The sequence below is a fragment of the Odocoileus virginianus genome, chromosome 17, assembly GCF_023699985.2.
Source record: "Odocoileus virginianus isolate 20LAN1187 ecotype Illinois chromosome 17, Ovbor_1.2, whole genome shotgun sequence".
NCBI lineage: Eukaryota > Metazoa > Chordata > Mammalia > Artiodactyla > Cervidae > Odocoileus > Odocoileus virginianus.
This window is the reverse complement of record NC_069690.1, coordinates 52108209-52130896: the sequence shown is the minus strand read 5'-3', so window position 1 is coordinate 52130896 and position 22688 is coordinate 52108209. Positions and strand designations below refer to the sequence as shown.

At 41.4% G+C, this 22688-nt stretch overlaps 2 protein-coding genes across 10 annotated transcripts in view; one reads left to right on the top strand and one right to left on the bottom strand.

Annotated features, from left to right (window-relative positions):
- Positions 1–203: 203 nt before the first annotated feature.
- SRSF2 (serine and arginine rich splicing factor 2) lies at positions 204–3400 on the bottom strand. Of its 5 annotated transcripts, none has more exons than XR_011492463.1 (3): positions 2810–3399; positions 1160–2585; positions 204–648 (listed from the first exon to the last, which is right to left on the bottom strand). XR_011492463.1 is itself a non-coding variant. In XM_020915621.2 (3 exons), exons 1-2 carry the CDS (start codon positions 3169–3171, stop codon positions 2282–2284), a joined length of 666 nt encoding a protein of 221 aa, XP_020771280.1. In that variant the 5' UTR covers positions 3172–3400; the 3' UTR covers positions 204–2002; positions 2275–2281. The 5 variants fall into 5 exon arrangements, 3 of the variants coding, with proteins under 3 accessions (XP_020771280.1, XP_020771281.1, XP_070336015.1); XR_011492462.1 differs by having other exon boundaries at positions 204–1266; positions 1899–2585; XM_020915621.2 differs by having other exon boundaries at positions 204–2002; positions 2275–2585; positions 2810–3400.
- A 246-nt stretch (positions 3401–3646) lies between these two features.
- Positions 3647–22688, top strand: part of MFSD11 (major facilitator superfamily domain containing 11) — a 39006-nt gene continuing 19964 nt past the window's right edge. For 3 of the 5 annotated variants that reach the window (XM_020915619.2, XM_020915617.2, XM_020915616.2), the window contains exons 1-9: positions 4035–4481; positions 4983–5038; positions 7840–7947; positions 8514–8593; positions 8706–8802; positions 11996–12054; positions 12586–12730; positions 16417–16457; positions 22067–22132. In XM_020915619.2, coding sequence (XP_020771278.1) covers positions 4386–4481; positions 4983–5038; positions 7840–7947; positions 8514–8593; positions 8706–8802; positions 11996–12054; positions 12586–12730; positions 16417–16457; positions 22067–22132 — 748 coding nt within the window. In that variant the 5' untranslated portion in view covers positions 4035–4385. The other 2 variants (XM_020915615.2, XM_020915620.2) reach the window with 2 other exon arrangements.

Below are 22688 nucleotides of genomic sequence, written 5' to 3'. Positions count from 1 at the left end.
TTTTAACAAAGTGCTACCTTAGAGCATTGAGAGTGGGTGCTGAACTACCATTTCCACTTTTTAACTTGGGGGGGAGGGGGCAGAAATCAACTACCAAACATTCACTTTCATTCTATACAGTCAGTAACATTCACAAGGTAATTGCACAGGTCTTTCAAATAAATGGGAGGGGAAAAAAGACCAACACATATTCTGAGAAAAGCTAACACCAAGAAAACGTTTTAATTAAACTACAGAAACAATGGCTATAGTACAGAATATTCATGAGCAAAAAGATACACCATGTTATAAGTACTTACAAAATTACAAACCATTTGTTTGCTTCCTTAACATTTTCCATATTTTAAGTTCGTACATGAAGATGATCAGATTTACCATTTTGGGGGGGAAGAAGAAAAAAAAAAAAAAGGTGTATTTATCATCGCTAGATGTGCTCACTGTATGCTCCATTATTTATATGCAAGGCCCGGGTGACTGGAAGTGCAGTTGTCAGGCATTTTAATAAACTGGACAGCCATTTGTTTCTGCACGACAAGGCATCTTTACACAGGAGCAATCAGGAGAAAACAGGAAACAGCCAAGCACTCTGCACTGCAACACGCCACCTTAACAGCTAACCAGCATTACTCAACTGCTACACAACTGCGCCTAGTGCACAAAAATACATAAGAGAAGAGATTAGAATTGTGTTTGGTAAACAATTCTTCCCAAAAAAATAAAAATCAAGTCTTTTCACCTGAAAAGTCTTTATACAAATTTGGGTTCTGTTTACCATTTAGACCTGAAGGTAAATAACATATACAAATAAATTTACACCAACTTTTGTAGGTTTTTAATTTTAAGGTAGGAAGGCAATGTTGAGTCAATCTCTTGACAGCTTTAGGCTGTGTGTAATGGCTGCACACGTTTCCTTAAAAGTCAGGAGGCCACAAATTAGGTTACCAATCTGTTTAATTCCAAACAAAAAAAGTCAGCACTATATAAACAAAAAGGAAAATTTACCTCAAATATCCAAGTCAATAATGAAATCTGAAGTCGTTCACCTTACTAAATTACAAGAAATTTGAATAACAGCAAAAAAATGGCACATAAAATGAATTTGCCACCTGAGGCAAAGCTTAAAACAAGTAAAAAGTTAGACAAAATGTTACAAAATAACCTTTTCAATAGCCAGTTGCTTGTTCCAAGGACTCTTCTGATGGACTGAGTACTACCGAGTAAGTGGTCCTTCGCCCAAGTCCTCCTTTATGTTGCTTGTCGACACATCTAGGTTTGAAAAGAAACAAGCTCAGTTTACCTTCCATTATAACAAAATCACCAAAAGTGCACATGGTTTCAATTTCAGTACTTACTAAGGATCTGGTGAAACCAATAGGTTACAGAAAGGTTCCAACCAGCCATTATCCGTTTTTTTAAGGCCCAATTAGGAAAATTTCACAAAGGTTACCATCAGCACTAAAAACGTGTGTTTATGTTATGTATCCAATGGCCAAATGACCAAGGTGAAAAATGGTAAGGGGGGAAAAAGAAAAAAGGAAAAAAAAAAAAGGAGGGGGAAGGGGGTTGGGCTGTATCCAAACAAAACAATTAGTCAATATATTTTAAGTTTTTAGTTTTCAAATGAAACCATTGGCATTTTAGAATGCTTTAACATCTGAGCTACTTAGGGCCCTTTCCTTTTAAAAAATAGGACCAAACAATTTGAGAGTTAAAGACACACTATCCTTTCCCCACCCAGTGCAATCAATACCTGTAAACTTTTGGTTCCAAAAGTTCATTGCTTCTTTTTCGCAATTTTGCCACATCCATTAGAATATGAAGTCCCAGTCAGTACAACAATAGTTGAACTGATTGTTTTCTCTAAGAGGATAGTGCATCTTTAACATTTAAAGACAAACCTGCTCCAATACACGCCCACAGAAACTGGTCCCTGGAGGATCAGCCAAATCAGTTAAAATCTGCAATACTGGCCAATATTCTTTTATCAAACAGGAGACCGCAGCTTTAAAGGGGAAAATGCAGACGTTGGATAAAAACAGCAAGAAATAGTCATTTTCATTAATAGGTCTCAAAACAGTTCACGAAACAGCCATTATCTAAGCTTTATACACATCCTTTCTGCAGACCCCTCTTCAGTATAACTCCCAAAGCTGAGTTAGCTCAGAGCAGTACTCCTAACATCAGGAGCCATTTTTATGTTAATACGGAACAAAACTACTCCAAACCCCATTTCTGAATTCGGGCCGTGAAGTCTCGGAGTCGCGCAAACCTTACCATTTGCTTAAGAGGACACCGCTCCTTCCTCTTCTGGAGACTTGGGAGGACTCTTGGATCGCGACCTGGATTTGGATTCCCTCTTGGACACGGGTGGAGGACTCCTGGACCTAGACCTGGATCTGGATCGCGAGCGAGATCTGGAGACCGACGAGGACTTGGACTTGGATCTTCGCGCCGATCTGGACTTGGAGGTGGATCGCGATCTTGAGCGAGTGCGGGACCGGGACTTGGAGCGGCTGTAGCGAGATCGACTCCGGGACCTGGACCGGCTCCGACTCCGGGATCTGCTGCGGCGACGCCGCCTAGGGCTGCGGACAGGGACGGCGGCGCGTCAGGGTTCGGCGGCCCCGCCCGCCCAGGCCGCCATTATCTCGCCGCCAGACGCCCAGACGCCATTTCCCTGGTCGCGAGCCCGGGTCCCCGCCCTCCCGCGCCCCGCCGACTCGGCCCGACCGCCACCACGTGTCCCCATAGGCCTTTGTGAGTCAGCCAGGCCCTCCCGGAGCCCTGGCCGCGACGTCCGCCTGCTTACCTGCGGCTCCGACGTCCGTAGCCGCCGCCCCCGTACCTGCGGGGCGGGGGGCCCCGGCGGCTATGGTGTGAATCCGGGGGGCGGCCGTAGCGCGCCATCTGCACCCGCAGCTCGCGGCCGTCCAGTACGGCTCCGTCCATGGCATCCATGGCGTCCTCGGCGTCGCGCTTGTCGTGGAAGCGGACGAAGGCGAAGCCGCGGGACTCCTTGGTGTAGCGGTCCCGCGGGATGTACACGTCGCCGACGCGCCCGTATTTCTCGAACACGCGCCTCAGGGTGTCGGGCGAGGTGCGGTAGGTTAGGTTATCCACCTTGAGGGAGGTCATGCCCTCCACATCGGGAGGCGGGCGACCGTAACTCATGGCTCTGGAGAGTCGGGCCGGGGCTGCGCGCCGACGAACTAATGCCCCGGCGGGCCCGCGCGCTCGGCTGCAGCGGCAGCGGTTTCCTCAGGTTAGCTCGGCTCGACGCCGCGCCTCTTTCCTGGCGGTTGGTTTCCGCGTGGAGACGTTTGGAAAGGTGGAACTGGAAAACTCTACAAGAGACGAACCCTACCGACTCCACCAGAGAACCAACTGGGCCGGTGCCGGCTGCAGCGCCCGTTTATATCCCTCCTCACAAAATGGCGCCCGCGCCACCCGGAAATGAATCTTCTGATTGGCTCATCTCACCCCGCCCCTCAACGTCCCTGCCGCGCGCCCCGCCCCTGTCCGGCGCGCTTGCGCAGAGTCGGCGGGCGGGTGGAAAAGCGCGGAGTCACTGTTGCTGGGAGGGGGAGCGGGATTGGCTGGCAGTTGGAAAGCCCGCGAAACGCTCCTTCCGGCTGCGAGACCCGTTGTGACAGGAGAAAAGGGAGGGGCTCCCCTTCTGGGCTCCGCCTTCTTTTCTTGCCAGTTTCTAATCTCGCAGCTTGCTGTTGGGATGTCAGCCCTCTCTCGGTAGAGGTGTATACCTTCACCTTGCCCCTCTGTGTTTCGTCTCCTCAGACCAGCTTCGCGGCCTCCAGGCCTCCTTCCTCAATTCCTGGCTCCTTCGCTGGGTTCCGCTTTTTAGCCCCCGCCTTCCCGGAGCCCTCGAGGTCTGCCCTGCTCTCTCCAAGCGGATGCGGGAGCCCTAGCCGCGAGCTTGCGCTTCCCCGGCCGCCCTGGACTACAATTCCCAGTGAGCCCAGCGGCCGGCGCCTCGGCTGCGGTCAGGTGACCGGGTCGCCTGACCTGAGGTGAGTCAGGGCTAGGCGGTGGGGCCTTACCGGCTGCTGCATCTCGCCCTTGACTCCTGATTCTCTCTTGGCTCCTCAACTTGGGGCAGCAACGTTCTTTGCTTTTCTCAGGGTGTTGGGTCCTTCCCTACTCGAATCGTGTGTTAGGAAGGTCCTACCTAAGCCTGTGGGGAGAACATCACCCTAAGCCCCGGACTCTACTCCAAGACCTGGAAGTTGACAGCTTGGCTGCCCGGCTCCTGGATCTGCCTCCTCTCACCATCTCATTTCTTCTTCCAGGACTGCAGTGGGTTCGCCTGGAGGAGAGCTGTCTGACTGCCCTGGGCTACTGCTGACCTCCAACAGAGTTGAGCCAAAATGTCCCCGGAATCTAAAAAGCTTTTCAACATCATTATTTTAGGAATTGCCTTTATGTTTATCTTCACCGCCTTTCAAACTTGTGGAAATGTAGCGGTGAGTTGTACTCTGTTCTCCCTCCTTTGCAGTGCTTGTCATAATGCATTCCAAAATTGATAACGTTACGTCTAAAAGTACGCTTAAGTTGCACCTTTTATTTTGTCACCTAACACTTCCTTGTTTTCCATGATAAGATTTGATTTCATGTATCAGACATCTCTTAGTGGGGTCGTTTCTTTCTCTCATTTGACTTGGGGTTTATATGTTGACCTATTTATTTGTTATCTGTATTAAGGACTGTATTAGTACTTGGACAGTTAAGAGAATAAACGTAAAGCCTAGTTAGAGATGGTCTTCAGCCCTCCCCACCTGACCTGCCCGCCCTTGGTTTGCCTTCCGTTCTGTAGTCCTTTCTCTTCTCTCCTGTTGGGATTTCTGTATTAAGTATCCAGCATCTTGAATTTTTACTTTATTCTCATTACTAGGAGACAGATTTTCTGGGGTGGGGGGAGGGAGATTACAAAACGTCTTCATTGATTAGTTTTATTTTCCACACAGCAAACTGTCATCAGGAGCTTAAATAGTACAGATTTTCACGGCAGTGGATATACCAGGTATCGTACTGTGTGATTGGTTCTACTTTGTATATTCTAGAAATTGCTTAAACTTCCTCAGTCACACACAACATAAGATATGATTGGATTGTTTTTTCTTCTCTGTATCTAGACTGTTTAGGGGAACATAATGTGATAAAGGTGATGAGTTTGGGTTTCAAGTAAAATTAAACACTGAGTTTGAAATACAAGATTCAAAACTTAATTGCTGTGATATCTTAGGAAATTGCTTCTATGTGCTCAGTTTCCTTGCTCAGGTTAATGTGTGTAAAGCGCTTAGCACAGTGGCTGGCATTTAATAAGCACTCAGGTATTGTCATAATTACATCTTCCCAATCCTAAACAGAGGATGTTTTATAAGACTCTTGAAATATTTGTTGGTCTTCCTGTTTTTCTGATTTCATAATTATTAATATACTGTCATCAGGAGCTTTTAGATTTCTGTTAAGATGTTTAGTGGCAATTTTACAGGTGGAGAAAATGAAGTGAAAAGCTCTTCATAGGTCACTAGTACATTGTGATTGAAGTTGGGAATGTAACTCATACATGTATATAAACACAAACAGATTTCTTAAGAAATTTCTCTGTGGTTAAATGTTAGATTGTGGTCAGCTCCCCCTCCCACCCTCCCCAACTCTTCTTATTTGGTTCTTTGTTATCTAACCTAAACCTGACCTTATGTATAATACTTGAGAGTAAAACAATGTTTAATGCCCATTTTTCTAAGTGACTAATAATAACACCCGGAGAAGGCAGTGGCACCCCACTCAAGTACTCTTGCTTGGAAAATCCCATGGATGGAGGAGCCTGGTAGGCTGTAGTCCATGGGGTCACTAAGAGTCGGACACGACTGAGTATCTTCCCTTTCACTTTTCACTTTCATGCATCGGAGAAGGAAATGGTAACCCACTCCAGTGTTCTTGCCTGGAGAATCCCAGGGATGGGGGAGCCTGGTGGGCTGCTGCCTATGGGGTCGCACAGAGTTGGACACAACTGAAGTGACTTAGCAGCAGCAGTAATAACATCACAATTTTTACTAATGTGTTTTCTTCATATATATTGTAAAGAACAGGTGAAAGAACCACTGGTATTTGAGAAATTCATAAAAGCCAAAGAATAATTTACTTTGGATTTATGAATAGTGGCTTATAAACTTTTGAAATGGTCTTAGTCACACTTGGCTACATATATACTGGGACCAGGTCTGTAGTAGCTGAATAATGTTCAAGTGAGCCATTCAGTTCAGTTCAGTTCAGTCACTCAGTCATGTCTGACTCTTTCCGACCCTGTGAATCGCAGTACACCAGGCCTTCCTGTCCATCACCAACTCCCGAGTTTACTCGAAATCATTTCCATTGAGTCAGTGATGCCATCCAGCCATCTCATCCTCTTTCGTCCCCTTCTCCTCCTGCCCCCAATCCCTCCCAGGATCAGAGTCTTTTCCAGTGAGTCAGCTCTCTGCATCAGGTGGCCAAGGTATTGGAGTTTCAGCTTCAGCATCAGTCCTTCCAATGAATATTCAGGACTGATTTCCTTTAGGATGGACTGGTTGGATCTCCTTGCATGCAGTCCAAGGGACTCTCAAGAGTCTTTTCCAATACCACAGTTCAAAAGCATCAATTCTTCGGCGCTCAGCTTTCTTCACAGTCCAACTCTCACATCCAACATGACCACTGGAAAAACCATAGCCTTGACTAGATGGACCTTTGTTGGCAAAGTAATATCTCTGCTTTTTAATATGCTGTCTAGGTTGGTTATATCTTTCCTTCCAAGGAGCAAGCATCTTTTCATTTCATGGCTGCAATCACCATCTGCAGTGATTTTGGAGCCCCCCAAAATAAAGTCAGCCACTGTTTCCACTGTTTCCCCATCTATTTCCCATGAAGTGATGGGACTGGATGCCATGATCTTAGTTTTCTGATTGTTGAGCTTTAAGCCAACTTTTTCATTCTCCTCTTTCACTTTCATCAAGAGGCTCTTTAGTTCTTCTTCACTTTCTGCCATAAGGGTGGTGTCATCTGCATATCTGAGGTTATTGATATTTTTCCCGGCAATCTTGATTCCAGTTTGTGCTTCTTCCAGCCCAGCGTTTCTCATGATGTACTCTGCATATAAGTTAAATAAGCAGGGTGACAATATACAGCCTTGACATACTCCTTTTCCTATTTGGAACCAGTCTGTTGTTCCATGTCCAGTTCTAACTGTTGCTTCCTGACCTGCATATAGGTTTCTCAAGTGAACCATTACGTTAAGTTAAATAGATTCTGGTTTAAGCAAGTTATAGTTACGTGATTATTTATAGCAGTGAGATTTCATGCCACTGCCAGGAGTTGTCAGCTGAATCTGTAGGGCAGGCTGGTTGATGAGGGCCTCTAGAGTCAGATTCCCAGGGATGAGATTCTGGTTCCACTATTGACTAGCTGTCCAGCTGCACTTTTGACAAGTTTTTTGACCCCTCTATATTTCACTTCTCTTTTCCATAAAAAATAATCTGTTCTTCATGGGGTTCTGTTAGCTGCTATAATAATTCACTGATAAATTAAAAATCATATTGTCTAAGGCAGACTGACACTTCTCAATTGCCAAGACTTCAGTATTTTGAACAAGTGAAAACTTTAATATGACATTCAGCGTAAGGCTGTAGTTATAAATTCTGACTAAAGAATATGAATGGTTATTGCAAAAAAAAAAAAAAAACCCAAAACTGTAGACTCTAATTAGGTTTGAGAAAAATTGAGCTTAGCTTTGAGACAGTGTTTCAAGAGTTTTGTTTTTTTCCTTTTTGTATGTTATGTGTGCAGCATGGCAATTATTTATGGAGTGTTCTCTGCTTCAAATTTGATTACACCATCAGTGGTTGCCATTGTAGGACCTCAACTCTCTATGTTTGCTAGTGGTTTATTTTACAGGTAAGTAATCCGGTTTTCTTTCATTTAATTAGAATGCCTTCAGCTTCTTTCAAGCACATAGTAAACTTGTGCTTTGAACTTGCCGACTTGGTTGGAATAGATTATAGGTAGTATTTTAAAGGTTTGGCTCTCTACTTGATAATTAGCAATACTATTGTTTTAAAGTGATGGGATTTGTATATATTTGCTTTCCTTTTGCCACTAATATACATAATATCCAAAAACCTCTTTCTGTAGGCTTGAAAAGAACTCAGGTAATAATCTTATTTTGTATCAAGTAGATTAATGGTAATTAAATTTCTTCTGGGCTACAGAACTGTAGTCCCACTGTGTGCTGAGCTCTTTGGTGAAGGCCAGTCGCAAATCTTTATTCAGTGACTGAGTTCACAAATTTGAAATAGTAAGTTAAGAAATGACACTTGTCCACTTTTTTCCAACACTGGAAAAGCCCTTTACAGCTTGAATTTTGAAAGAAGAGATCCCTCAGAATTGATTCCTAGAAGGCATAATTGACATTCTGTTTCAGGTATTGTTTGACTGTAATACGTTGACCTGTTATATTTTAGCATGTACATTGCCGTTTTTATCCAGCCTTTCCCGTGGTCCTTTTACACAGCCTCTGTTTTCATTGGAATTGCAGCTGCTGGTAAGCATTTTGATTTCTTTCTATTTTCTGAGTCTAAGAGTATTGTTTATATGTTTAATATATAAAGCTAAATGCTTTCATTCCCTTGATAAACTTTTGATTTGAATTTTAGTACTTTGGACAGCACAAGGAAACTGCCTGACAATAAATTCAGACGAGCACACTATTGGGAGAAACAGTGGAATTTTCTGGGCACTCTTACAATTTAGGTAATAATTCTTATGGCTCCATCTTTCCTATAATTTTTTTTTTTTTTTTGGTCAGACCTTTTTTTTAGATCCCGATTGTGTTGAGAACTCAGATCTTCTTTTTACGTGAGTTAAGTTCCTAGGTACATGTCATAGAGATTTAAAGTTTTATGGGATTATTTAAAGATGCATGGATCTACCTCCTTAAAATTTATGATTAGCAAATGGAAAATAATATTAGCCATAATGTATGTAGCATTTGCTATACTTAGGTGGCTCACTGGCTCATGGGCAGAACCTGCCTGCCCATGCAGATTGGGTTCAGTCCTGTGGAGCAAGGTATGAAACCCACTCCAGTATTCTTGCCTGGAGAATACCAGTGAACAGGGGAACCTGACAGGGTCCATAGGGTCACAAAGAGTCAGATAGGACTGAAATGACTTGGTAGGCATGCATACTTTATACATACCTTAGATACTACTGGGCTCTTTAATCTCAATAATAGTTACAATGTCCTGTGATAAGAAGGTATTATCTCCATTCTACAGATTAGACAACAAAAACTTAACTAAAAGTTAAGTAATTTATCCAATCATGTGGATTCCAAAGGCCGTGTCCTTCCCACCCAGTTGTGCTACTTGACAGCTGTTAACAATTAAATTTTCATAGACTAACTCTATGGACACTGAAGGATACAGTATGTTATATATTTCCTCAGTAAAAAGCAACAACAGGCATTCTGTCATGTGATCTGTCCTGAGGATTTACCCCCATATCCTAAATGCCTAAAATTTTGGCTTTGGTAAAGCTTAGCAAAAAAAGAAATGCAAAAAGGCAAAATGGTTGTCTGAGGAGGCCTTACAAATAGCTAAGAAAAGAAGAGAAGCTAAAGGCAAAGGAGAAAAGGAAAGATATAGCCATTTGAATGCAGAGTTCCAGAGAACATCAAGGAGAGATAAGAAAGCCTTCCTCAGTGATCAGTGCAAAGAAATAGAGGAAAACAATAGAACGGGAAAGACTAGAAAATTAGAGATACCAAGGGAACATTTCATGCAGAGATGGGCGCAATAAAGGACATAAATGGTATGGACCTAACAGAAGCAGAAAATATTAAGAAGAGGTGGCAAGAATAAACAGAAGGACAATACAAAAAAGATTTTCATGACCCAGATAACCACGATGGTGTGATCACTCACCTAGAGTCAGACATCCTGGAATGCAAAGTCAAGTGGACCTTAGGAAGCATTACCAGCACCTACCTCACACACTAGCGAAGTAATGCTCAAAATTCTCCAAGCCAGGCTTCAACAGTATGTGAACCATGAACTTCCAGATGTTCAAGCTGGATTTAGAAAAGGCAGAGGAACCAGAGAGCAAATTGCCAGCATCTGTTGGATCATTGAAAAAGCAAGAGAGTACCAGAAAAACATCTACTTCTGCTTTATTGACTATGCCAAAGCCTTTGTGTGGATCACGACAAACTGTGGAAAATTCTTAATGAAATGGGAATACCAGACCACCTGACCTGCCTCCTGAGAAATCTGTATGCAAGTCAAGAAGCAACAGTTAGAACTGGACATGGAACAACAGACTGGTTCCAAATCAGGAAAGGAGTATGTCGGATGCATACTGTCACCCTGCTTATTTAACTTAAATGCAGAGAAATCCTGGACTGGATGAAGCACAAGCTACAATCAAGATTGCCAGGAAAAATATCAATAACCTCAGATATGCAGATGACACCACCTTTATGGCAGAAAGCGAAGAAGAATTAAAGAGCCTCTTGATGAAAGTGAAAGAGGAGAATGAAAAAGTTGGCTTAAAACTCAACAATCAGAAAACTAAGATCATGGCATCCAGTCCCATCACTTCATGGGAAATAGATGGGGAAACAGTGGAATCAGAAACTTTATTTTCTTGGTCTCCAAAATCACTACAGATGGTGACTGCAGTCATGAAATGAAAAGACACTCCTTGGAAGAAAAGCTATGACCAACCTAGACAGCATATTAAAAAGCAGAGACATTACTTTGCCAACAAAGGTTCATCTAGTCAAAACTATGGTTTTTCCAATAGTCATGTATTAATGTGAGAGTTGAACTGTAAAGAAAGCTGAGCGCCAAAAAATTGATGTTTTTGAACTGTGGTATTGGAAAAGACTCTTGAGAATCGCTTGGATTGCATGCAAGGAGATCCAACCAGTCCATCCTAAAGGAAATCAGTCCTGAATATTCATTGGAAGAACTGATGCTGAAGCTGAAACTCTAATACTTTGGCCACCTGATGCAATGAACTGACTCACTGGAAAAGACCCTGATGCTGGGAAAGATGGAAGGTGGGAGGAGAAGGGGACAACAGAGGATGAAATGGTTGGAAGGCATCACTGACTCGATGGACATGAGTTTAAGTAAGCTCCAGGAGTTGGTGATGGACAGGGAAGCCTGGCATGCTACAGTCCATGGGGTCGCAAAGAGTTGGACATGACTGAGCAACTAAACTGAACTGAAGGCTTAACAAATATGAATATTGTTTTAAGGGGTTGTATATTAAGAAACTGGAGTGTAAGTGAATGATTTCTTCCCTGTTGCTGTTTAGTCGCTCAATCCTGTCTGACTCTCGTGACCCCAAGGACTGTATCCCTGCCATTCTCCTCTGTCCATGGGATTTCCCAGGCAAGAATACAACAAAGGAGTGGGTTACCATTTCCTTCTCCAGGGGATCTTCCCAACCCAGAGATAGAATCTGCGTCTCCTGCATTGGCAGGTGGATTCTTTACCACTGAGCCATCACGAAGCCTGATTTTTTCCCTAGGAAAGTGCTAAATAAAGTATTTGATTAGATGCAGTTAACTAAATCATTGATCTTTTCACCAGTTCTTTAAAATACAGAATTTTAGAGGTAGAGTAAACTTGTTTCCTGGGTGTCATTTCCAGACTCTAATAAATCACATGTTTCAGTGAGTCAGGTCTTTGGAGGCTGGTTCTGAATCAGGTTGCTGTCAGGTGGAAGGAGACTAAGTTCCCTCTGGGTCAGTTGAGTTTTTCAGAAAGAGGATGAAGTCGATACTTTTAAATGACTTAGGGCAGGTAGATAACTTCTTTAGGCTTCTCTCTCTCTCTCTTTTTTTTTTTAACAAGGAATGGAAAAATTATTTTAAAGCCCATAAATATGAAAATAACTTCCCAACGTCCTCTCCTTCCTTTTCTTCCCCCAGCTTGTTCTTTGGAAATCTCTACATATATTTTGCTTGGCAAGGGAAAACTCAGATATCAGGTTTGTTTTATTCACTGTGCTTTATTCAGATACATTCAAAACAAAATAGCAGTTCCATGAAAATTCCCAGTATGCTTGGTTCAGATTGTTCTAGTGAATGTTGGTACTCTTAAGTCCTCTTAGATTTTTGCTTTTAATATCTTCCCTTGGATTATATTATTATGCTAGGATTTACAGCTTATGACTGTGCTTCAAGTAGCGTCTCAAAGTGTGGGAGAAGGTTGTGTATGTGTGGGTAGACTAATCAGTTGTCAAAAGAGTTTTTAATTCAGTTGTTTTGTCTATACTCTGATTAAAAGAATACGATTAAGTTCTTATGCTGTTTTTCTTTTGGCTTATTAGTATTTCTCTAACTGAAAGACAGAGGTAGATGTATCCTATTTATCTCTTTGTCTTAGGATTTTACTGATGCAGTAAAGTAAAATTAGTAATAACGTATGTGAATAGTTATAAACAAAATACTGAACATGATACTGACTCTGGAATTGTGTGGTTAGTGCTATCTACTTTCATCTTCTTTTTTCTCCCTAGAGAGTGACCGAAGAACAGTGTTTATCGCGCTAACGGTGATTAGCCTTGTGGGGACAGTACTTTTCTTTCTCATTCGGAAACCAGATTCTGAAAATGTCCTGGGAGAAGATGAATCTTCTGATGACCAGGACTTGGACATCAACGAGTAAGAAGTTGGAAACGTTCCTTTCTGTTTTAAACTATATTTTGAATAGGTACAGGCCAGAAATTACAAACCTAGCCCTAACTGATATCCAGTATTGGGCAGACATGAGGGGAAAATTTTAGAGCAAATAAGCAGAGAAAGAAGATAAAGAGGAGCTGTCAGGAAAAGAGAAAGGAAGATAGACAGAGGTGGAGGAGGTAGCTCAAAGGGTTGTGGATGGATTTTAGTCTCATCCCAAGTCACTTCCTGTGTGACCCTGGACAGTAACAATGTTCCCCTGACTTTCTCTAGGCCTCAATTTCCTCCTTCAGTTCAGCAGACATTTTCTGTGTTTTAATGTGTGAGGATATGGGCTCATAAAGTTAAATAGAAAATAGTCCTCAGTCACTTTCTTGGATCCAGGCTTAAAATGTTCCTATCGTGTGGTACAAGTAAGTAGCAAGGCCACCAACAGTCATCACAGATGAACCGTAGTTACCCCAGGCTCTGGATTTTGCACTAACGTGTGATGGTAGTTTCCACTGACATAATCCCTGCAGGGAAATGAGTACATAGTCCTGTTTTTTCTAAATATTGTGAATAACCTTGAGCATATTTCTTATGTATTTGGCTGTGCTGGGTCTTAGTTGCAGTGTGTGAACTCTTAGCTGCAGCATGCAGGGTTTTTTAGCTGCGGCATGTGAGTTCTTTAGTTGTGACATGTGGGATCTAGTTCCTGACCAGGCCCTCTGCATTGGGGGCATGGAGTCTTAGCTACTGGACCACCAGGGAAGTCCCATGTTGTTATTATTATCTTTTTTACAAAAGTTTATTTTTAAATGTACAGCAGGCTCTAAAACAGCACTTCATTCTAGCTATGGGTGGCAACAGATGTCATGGCTGGAAATCCAGATGTTTAAACAGGAATGGAATTAAGGGCCTTTATTTCCTCAGGCACAAGGAACAGCTTGCTTTTTAACAGATTTCTTCATTCCACTTGTGGCCAGGGGGCCATTCCCTGAGACCTCTTCTTTCCGTTTCTGCTTGAATGTCTTATCTTCCTCATCCATCCCCTCGGCCTGGTTCTTGGGTTGCTTCAGCGGCTGCTGCTTGCCACCTTCAGGGCCAGACATGGCGCCTTCTGCCCCTTTCCCAGGCCCTGCCACTGAAAGCAGGGGCCTGTTTTAAAAGTAAAAACTGTCTAAAACCTTGCAGGTGATTTCTCTGCAGGTCCTCATCTAGATTTGAAGAAAGGGGAATAAGAAGTCTTTACCACCCTTGTGCTATGTGAATTGATAAATTGTGAAGCTTGTCTTATAGAATTTTATCTGTTGTTAACAATTTTGCATTGAACTTTCTGTGCTGCCTTTTTAAAGCCTCAAAAGGGCCTAAAATTCTCCAGTCACAGGATCATTAAGCATTCAGAATTTGCACTGTTCCAAGCTAAAGAGAGGTGTTTATTTGCATATACATACGTATATATATATCACATATTTTTAAAAGCATAAACCAATGGATATTGGAGAAGAGGTCTCCAAAGATGAATGACACAAACTTAACAAAAACTAACATTCATTCAGCAAATGTTAGGGGCTGTGAAGACAAATACAATCCATCCCTGTGTTCAGGGAACTTCGTTGCTAGACAAGGGATCATGTAACTGTCCTAAGGTGCAGTGCTGAGTGGTTCTGCTCCGTCTTGTAGATCTTTCTCTCCTCCTGAATTGTCTTCCCAGTCTTGAAACTTCTATGTCTTTATTCTATAAAGAGCACCATGCATGCGCCAGCCATCTTCCAAAGGGTGGGGAAGAAGTAATGAGCAAGACAGAGAAGTCCCTCTTTTTATGAAACTTAATTGGAGAGGGGCTGGTAGTCACCATGCATGGGAAGAAAACAGCAGAATGAGTTCTATAAGACAGTGAGAGAGGGGGAGCTTGCAGACAGCTGGGTGGTGAGAAGGTGTGAAGATCAGCTGATATCTATTGCAACAAGGGCCAGGTGTGGAAGGGAGTGTGGTGTCTGCTGGCGGGCCCGCGGGATGTGCACAGTGCAAGTAGGAATATCCGCAGCAGACAGAGATGATTACATAAGGATATGGCGGGAGTTTGGATTTTATTCTTGGTGTGATCAGAAGGCACTGAGGAAATACGCAGGATCTGATTTTAAAGGATTCCATAAAGGGGAGTCCACTTTGAATGATTTACAGCTGAGTACTAGCTGAGTTGATTATATTTTAATAATAGTCTATGGCGTACAAATCAGTTCCTACTTATTTGGGGCCTGGAGTGTGAAATGGCATCCAGCCTGGTGGCTTTGTGATGATGAAGCCACCTGCCAAGCAGAGCAGGTCCGATCCCTGGGTTGGGAGGATCCCCTGGAGAGGGCAGCGGCAGCCTGCTCCAGCGTTCTTGCCTGGGAAATCACAGAGGAGCCTGGCAGGCTACAGTCCACGGGGTCACAAGGAGCTGGACACGACTGAGTGGCTAAAACACCACCACCACCACCCGATCTTATCCAAATACAAGGTGAGGGTACTGTCATTAAATGGAGACTACAGAGTATTTGCTTCCAGGGATGGCATGAGGTGTGTGTGTGTGTTTGTTTTTTTTAAATTTATTTTTAATTGAAGGATGGTTGCTTTACAACTATCCTTTACAACTGTAGTTGTGTTGGTTTCTGTCACACATCAGCATGAATCAGCCATAGGTATGTATTTGTCCCCTCCCTCTTGAGCCTCCCTCAGGCATGAGTTTTTATGGTGGGGGAGAATGTTTCCTATTGGTTAAAACATACTACCTTTTTTGTGTCAGTAATTTAAGTCAACTGATCTCCTTTAGGTTTTTTCTTAGGTTTGTTTGTTTGTAAATGATATCTTTTCAAGATCTAGGAGTAGACTTGGCTGATAGGATAAGAAGTGTGATTTCTTACAGAGTTTCTTAGACAACCTGCAGACACTTATCCCTAAGCCACTGTATCTCCTTTCCTTCTCACGTGTAAGTGATAGTGTCCCTGTTTTACAAATGAGAAAGGGAAAGAGAGTCACTTGTTTGAAACCACACAGCTAACAAGTGGCAAAGCAAGACTCTGCCTTGAAGCCTAGGTTTTTAACCAGTCAGTGATACTGCACCCAAACCCACATAGCCGATGATGGTGTTGCTTATAACACTGAAGAACCACAGAGTAATTTTTTACGTAGTTGGAGTGGTGGAAAATTGAGCCCTCACTTTTTGCTTTTACAGTTTAGAAACAGCAGGGTAGAGGAGATTTTTGTCCTGCCTGAAGTATCGTTTCTTTCTTTCCTTTTAAAATTTTTTTCCTTTTTTGGTCTGGGCTGGGTCTTTGTGCAGCTTGCGGGCTTTCTCTGGTTGTGGCTGGGGCTTTTCATTGTGGTGCTTGGGCTTTTCTTGACAGGCTGTAGAGCGTGCAGAGAAGTACCATTTCTGAAGAAGACATGCATGACTCTGTGCCGTAAATTTAATGCGAGAGAATCATGTTCTGTGGTTAATAAAGAGCCACCCAAGTAGCACTTTACCCACAGTCTCTGAAGCAAGGACACCTTGGAGCAGGGCGCATTGAGGCCACTGAGGTGTTTACCAGGCCACGTAGAGAACAGAGCTTTTACAGACTTAAATGAACATGTGATAGTTTTTTGGTTTGTTCTCTTTTTCAATTTTCTGGGGAAAAACTTTTTTCTTTTTATCTTTTCAGGTCTCCCCAGAACAACATGACAAAGGCAGTAGATGCATTTAGTAAGTATTTTCTGTATCTGAAGTGCAGGAACCGTTCAGGAACAACTTTCCCCCTTTCTCTGGTAGCTTCGCATTGACAGCACCCCAGTATTTTCACGTTTCTAGGTATGCTGTTCTGAAATCCGCTAGTCTTCTCAATAAGCATTTCTAACAGGCCTGTGAGGGATGGGGAATAATGCAGCGCATGTGTGAGGGAGGCCCGAGGAGGAGGAGGCAGAGGTTTAGGAGTTTGTAGGAGGAGGTGAGGACACAGACCATTTCTTCAGGCATCGCTTGTCACTCCTTGGAACAGAGCAGAGGCTTGGGTGACCCAGTGACGTGTAAGACCAATCACCCTCATCTGTTGAGGGTTCTTCCTTGCTAAACCTCTTGATGTGTTTTATTTTATTCTCATGACAAATCTGTGAGTATCATATAATACATATGTATCATTATCTCCATTTTATAGAAAAGAATACTGAGGCTTGGCAAAATTATTTACTCAAGGTCAAACAAGGAGTTTCCTTCTTGTTATGAGAGGCCTAGAAAGACATGTTGGCTTCTTTGGTGAACATGAAGTCAGGCAAAGGGAAGGTGATGACCTTCAGGCATATGGGCTGGTTTATCCAGCTTCATTGAGACTTGATGCAACCTCTATGCTCTGAACCCCTCTCTGGGTGTCTCTTTAACCAGATTCAGGATGTGCTTTCTAGATAGTTGTACCAGCTTTGCCTCAACTTCTCTGTAAAATGAGACACTAACGCAGTGAGGGCCTCAAGCTTTTTATCATGGAGCTGGTTGGTTACTTAGTGTAGGGTTTGGTAGTAATAGGATATTGGGCTGTCAGGTTTGAATGAGGAGAAAGAAGGCAGCAGCTAAAAAAGATAAGGCATATAAGTGCTATAGGGCAAGAAAATTTAAATTTAGGCCATGGTTCCTGGCATTTGGGGAGCAATGTGAAGTTAGGAGGTGGCAATGAAGCTGAAGGCAAAAGAGAAAGGGAAAAGAATGTCCAGGCTTTAATTTGCTTGTGAGCCAGTGTTTCATTTATTATTTAATCATGATATGCCTTTAGTTGATGCTGTAGTAGGTATTGTGCAGAAAGGATTCTTGCTTATTTAAAGGCACTTAAGTTCCTCAGCTCAATGTATATATTAATGCAATTCTAGAAAATTTCAATGAGGATTTTTTGGTCCTGATAAAAGGTTCCTCTGGAAGAATAAACATCTGTCAGTAGCCAACAGAATTTTTTAAAAGAACTGTCCCTAGTAAATATCAAAACCTATTATGAATTCATTTGAAAACACTGGAATACAGACAGCTCTGGAACTGAAGCTAGACCCAGGTCTGTGTTCATAAAGGAATGTGGAATACTGTAAAAGAGTCTTAAAAGCAAGGCCAGACAGCTGGCTGCATGGGAAAGTGTGAACTCATACTTCCCATCTTATACTAAAATTCCATGTAGATTAAATGTAAAAATGAAACCATGATAGTAACTGTAAGAAATTAATTTGGTAGAGGAAAGCCTTTCACAGGTCTGTCAAACAGTAAGGGAAAAGTATGCTCTTTTTTACCTAAAATATAAAATTTCAATCTCTCACAATAATCAAATGAAATTAAAATGGCAGGGAAAATATTTACAGTATATGATAAAGGGTTATGAACCAATAAGAAAGGCATGCATTAGAACTGTGGTGTTGGAGAGAAGACTCTTGAGAGTCCCCTGGACTGCAAGGAGATCAAACCAGTTAGTCTTAAAGGAAATCAGTCCTGAATATTCACTGGAAGGACTGATGCTGAAGGTGAAACTCTGATACTTTGGCCACGTCATGCAAAGAACTGACTCATTGGAAAAGACCCTGATGCTGGGAAAGATTGAAGGCAGGAGAAGAAGGGGGTGACAGAGGATGAGATGGTTGGATGGCATCACTGACTTGATGGACTTGAGTTTGAGCAAGCTCTGGGAGTTGGTGATGGACAGGGAAGCCTGGCGTGCTGCAGTCCATAGGGTCACAAAGAGTCGGACACAACTGAGTAACTGAACTGAAGAAAGGCATAAATACTCCAGTAGAAAAAAGTTAAAAACAAAGGAAAGTTATTAAAAACTATAAGAAATGCAAATTAAGTTTTCTATTAAATTTCCAAAGATAAATAATTCTCAGTATATAGGTTGTAGATACTTAAATGCATAAGACCACATTGTTAAAAATATAGTCCTTGTATTACTTTCTGAAGATTGATTTATCAGTAAGAATCAAAAGCCTTAAAAATATTTATCCCTTTACTCCAACAATTCCACTAATAGGATTATCCTCAGGAAATAATTAAGAATTTTTCCCAAGATTTAGTTACTATTTATATTAGTGAGAAATAGAAATACTTTAAATATTCAACTACAAAGCAGCTATCCAATAGATTACTGCAGCCATTAAAATGATTACTACAAATGTTATAAAATGTTTGCTTTGTTATATGAAAATAAATTGTAAAACAGTAGTGAAATTTCTTTTTAAAAAGTGTGAAGCCTGGGAGGAGACTCATTAAGGTGTTAGATTATGGTTATTTTCTTTAATAGAATAACTTTATTGAGATGTAATTCACATAGTATACAGCTCACCGACTTATATAAGTATATAATTCAGTGGTTTTTAGTATATTCAGGGAGTTGTGCAGATATCACCACAGTCAATTTTAGAACCTTTTCAGGTAGTTACGTGGTCTAGTGGTTAGGATTCAGTACACATGTGGCCAAAATTAAAAAAATTATTTAGAACCTAATTATCACTCCCAAAAGAATCTCTACAGCTATCAGCAGTGAGTTCCATTTTCTTCCCATTAGTAATCACTTTCCATTTCCTCTCCCAACCCCAACCCCAGCCCTAGTTATCCAGTAATCTACTTTCTATCTACAGATTTGCTGATACTGGACATTTTGTATAAATGGCATCATAGGACTTGTGGTCTTCTGTGATGGGATTCTTAGCATAAGTTTTTTTTTTTTTTTTTAGCATAAGTTTTTGTGTGGACATTTGTTTTCAGGTTTCTTGGATGTATACCCAGGAGTAGTGGGCTTGCTGGGCTCTGTGGTATCTCTATGTTAAATCTTTTAGGAACTACCAGGTTGTTTTTCAAAGTGGCTGTACCATTTTACATTCCCACCAGCAATGTACGAAGGTTCCAATTTCTCCATTTTCTAGAGTTATCTTGTTGATTATAGCTATCCTATTAGCCCCCGATGGTTCAGACAGTAAAGAATCTGCCTGCGATGTTGGCGACCCATGTTCAATCCCTGGGTCAAGAAGATCACCTGGAGAAGGAAATGGCAACCCACTCCAACATTCTTGCCTGGAGAATTCCATGGACAGAGGAGCCTGGTGGGTTACAGTCCACAGGGTCACAAAAGTTGGACACGACTGAGTGACTAATGCTATCCTAGTAGGTATAAAGTGGTTTTTTGTGGCTTTGATTTGCATTTCCCCAATATCTTAAGATGTTGAGCATATTTTCATATGCTTATAGGCATTGCATCTCTTCTTTGGAGAAATTTCTGCTCATATCTTTTGCTCATTTTTTAATTGGTTTGTTTGTATTATTATTATCATTATTTTGGCCTCACCATGTGACTTGTTCTCTGATCCTGGGATTGAACCCCAGCCCTCAGCAGTGAAAGTGCTGAGTCCTAACCAGTGAACTGCCAGGGAATTCCTTGTGTTTTTATTATTGAATTGTAAGAGTTCTTTATATATTCTAGATGAAAGTCCCTTATATATAATTTAAAAATATTTTCTTCCATTCTGTAGGTTGATTTTTCTCATTTTCTTGATATCTTTTGAATCATAGAATTTTTAAATTTTTGATGAAGCCTGATTTATCTACTTTATCTTCTGTTGTGTGTGCTTTTGGTGTCCTAGGAAGACTCCAAGTCACAAAGATTTATTCCTGAATTTTTTTTGTAAGAGTTTTACAGTTTTAGCTTTTACATTTTCTTCTGTGATCCATTTTGAGTCAAGTGTTATGGATGTTGTGATGTAGGAATCCAGCTTCATTCATTTTCACGAGATCAGTCATTCTAGCACCATTTGCTGGAAATACTATTTTTTCTCCCTTTGAATTGTGTTGGCACCCTTGTTGAAAACAGTTGACTGTGAATGTAGGAGTTTATTTCTCAACATGCCTGTTCTTATTGCCAGTACCATGCTATGTTGATTATTGTAAATTTTGAGTCTTCATCGTTGTTCTTTTTTAAGGTTATTTTGGCTATTATCAGTCCCTTGAATTTGCATATGAATTTTAGGATCAGTTTGTCAATTTCCTTAAATAAATTATATTAGGTTTTTGGTTGGTTTTTTTTTTTTTTTTGAGAAGTTTTAGGTTCACAGAAAAATTGGCAGTATACAGAGATTTCCCATATATGTCCTGCCCTCACCCATGCATAACCTTCCCCGTGATCATTGCCCCCCTCCCCCCCCAATCACTGTGGTTACTTTTGTTAACAACTGATGAACGTACAGTGGCTCATCATCTTTGCCTAGAGTCTGTTGTTTACATTAGGGTTCCCTCTTGGTGGTGTATGTTTTATAGGTTTGGACAAATGTATGAGGACATGAATTCACCATATAGGATCATACTAGATTATTTTTGTTTTTAGGTTATGTTTTAAAATTTCCTTTTGTTAGCTAAATCTTCTGATTACTCAAAAGCAAATATGCTTTGCTAATATGATTTTTCTAATTAAAAATGTTGTTTTAAACTTTATTAATCATGTATTTTTTTTTCTGGAATTATATGAATATGATTGGTGAAAATATCTTACTGATTTTAGTCTCACTTTATTTTAGTGAAATTCAAGAAAAAAGCTATCCTCTTTTGTATATGGAGAAATTCAGGACAGAGTGTCTGTGACCGATGTGAGTTTCCTAGTCATTCACTGAGTAGGAGCTGAAGTCTGAATCTGCTATTAGTTTAGGGTCCTAGATAAGTGGCCTTAAATTATGAAATGTGAGCAGGTTCAAAGACAGTTAAAATGTGCATCTTTTAGAAATGCATTTTCCACTGTAGATTTCAACTAAGTTAAACAACAAAAATTAAAAATGAAAGGGATCAGAAACAAATGGGCAGAACTAAGGTTTCAGTCCTCAGATCCAGAGACTGAGAATCTCAGGAAGTGGTGGTATCCCAGCTTGGGGTGGTCAAAAAGCTCTGGGCTGATTCTGATCTTGAGTCCAGCCTTAAAGCTGCCCTGGGACAGTTGCTTGGGGGAAGTTAGCACTTTGCCAACTGTTGACTCTCTAACCTTTAATCAAGTCTGTTGGAATAGTCTGTTGTTTGGTTCTGTTTCTTTTCTCCGTTTTATTTGTTTTCATGAGAGCTGGAGAAGGTGTTAGAGAAAACACAACTCTGGAATATATTTAAACAGTTGAAATCAACATTTTATTTACAGGACAGGTTTAGTTCATATGTTAAGCATTTTAATCTGAATCATTAACCTGTGTCCCAGTGTGTCTGTTTACTGGCATTATTGACAACGAGTAATAATGAATTGGTTGAATGAATATTTTAGAATTTTTGTTCAGTTGATTAAAATCTAGCTAAGTACTCCTAAATTTTTTTTCTTTCTTTTTTTTTTACAGAAAAGTCTCTGAAGTTATGTGTCACCAAGGAGATGCTCCTTCTTAGCATTACAACTGCTTATACAGGTAACAGAATTAATTACAGTGTTGGTTTTCTGTGACTGCGTAATGACAGTAAATGTTGAAAACAACAACTGTGTTACTTTCTCACAGTTCTGTGCTTTGACCTGTCTCAGTGAAATGGGTTTTCTGACGGTCTCAGTCCGGGTCTCTTGTGGCTGCTGTCACAGTATAGCTGGGGCTGAAACTTCCAAGGTAGTTTCATTTGCACGGCTGAAGGGGTCTAATGCAGGCTGGATCTCCTCGCTCTCCATGTCTCAGCAGTTATGTGACCCCCTTCCCGTGTTGGTGAAAACAAATCCCAGGGCCAGCCCAAGTTCCGTTAAAAGCAGGAGGCTCTATTCATCTCCAGCAGTGATTTCAGGACAACGTGGAGCACTGCAGACAATAACCATGAGGAAATCTGTGCAGCTTGGGCATGAATTAAGATAATTTCCGATAAAACAGGCTGAATTCTCTGTCTTCCAGTGATAATGGGATGTGGTAATAGGTGGAATAGGCTTAGGTCTTAAGGAAATCTGTTTCCTTGTCAGAAATTGCTATAATATGTCAATTATTACTT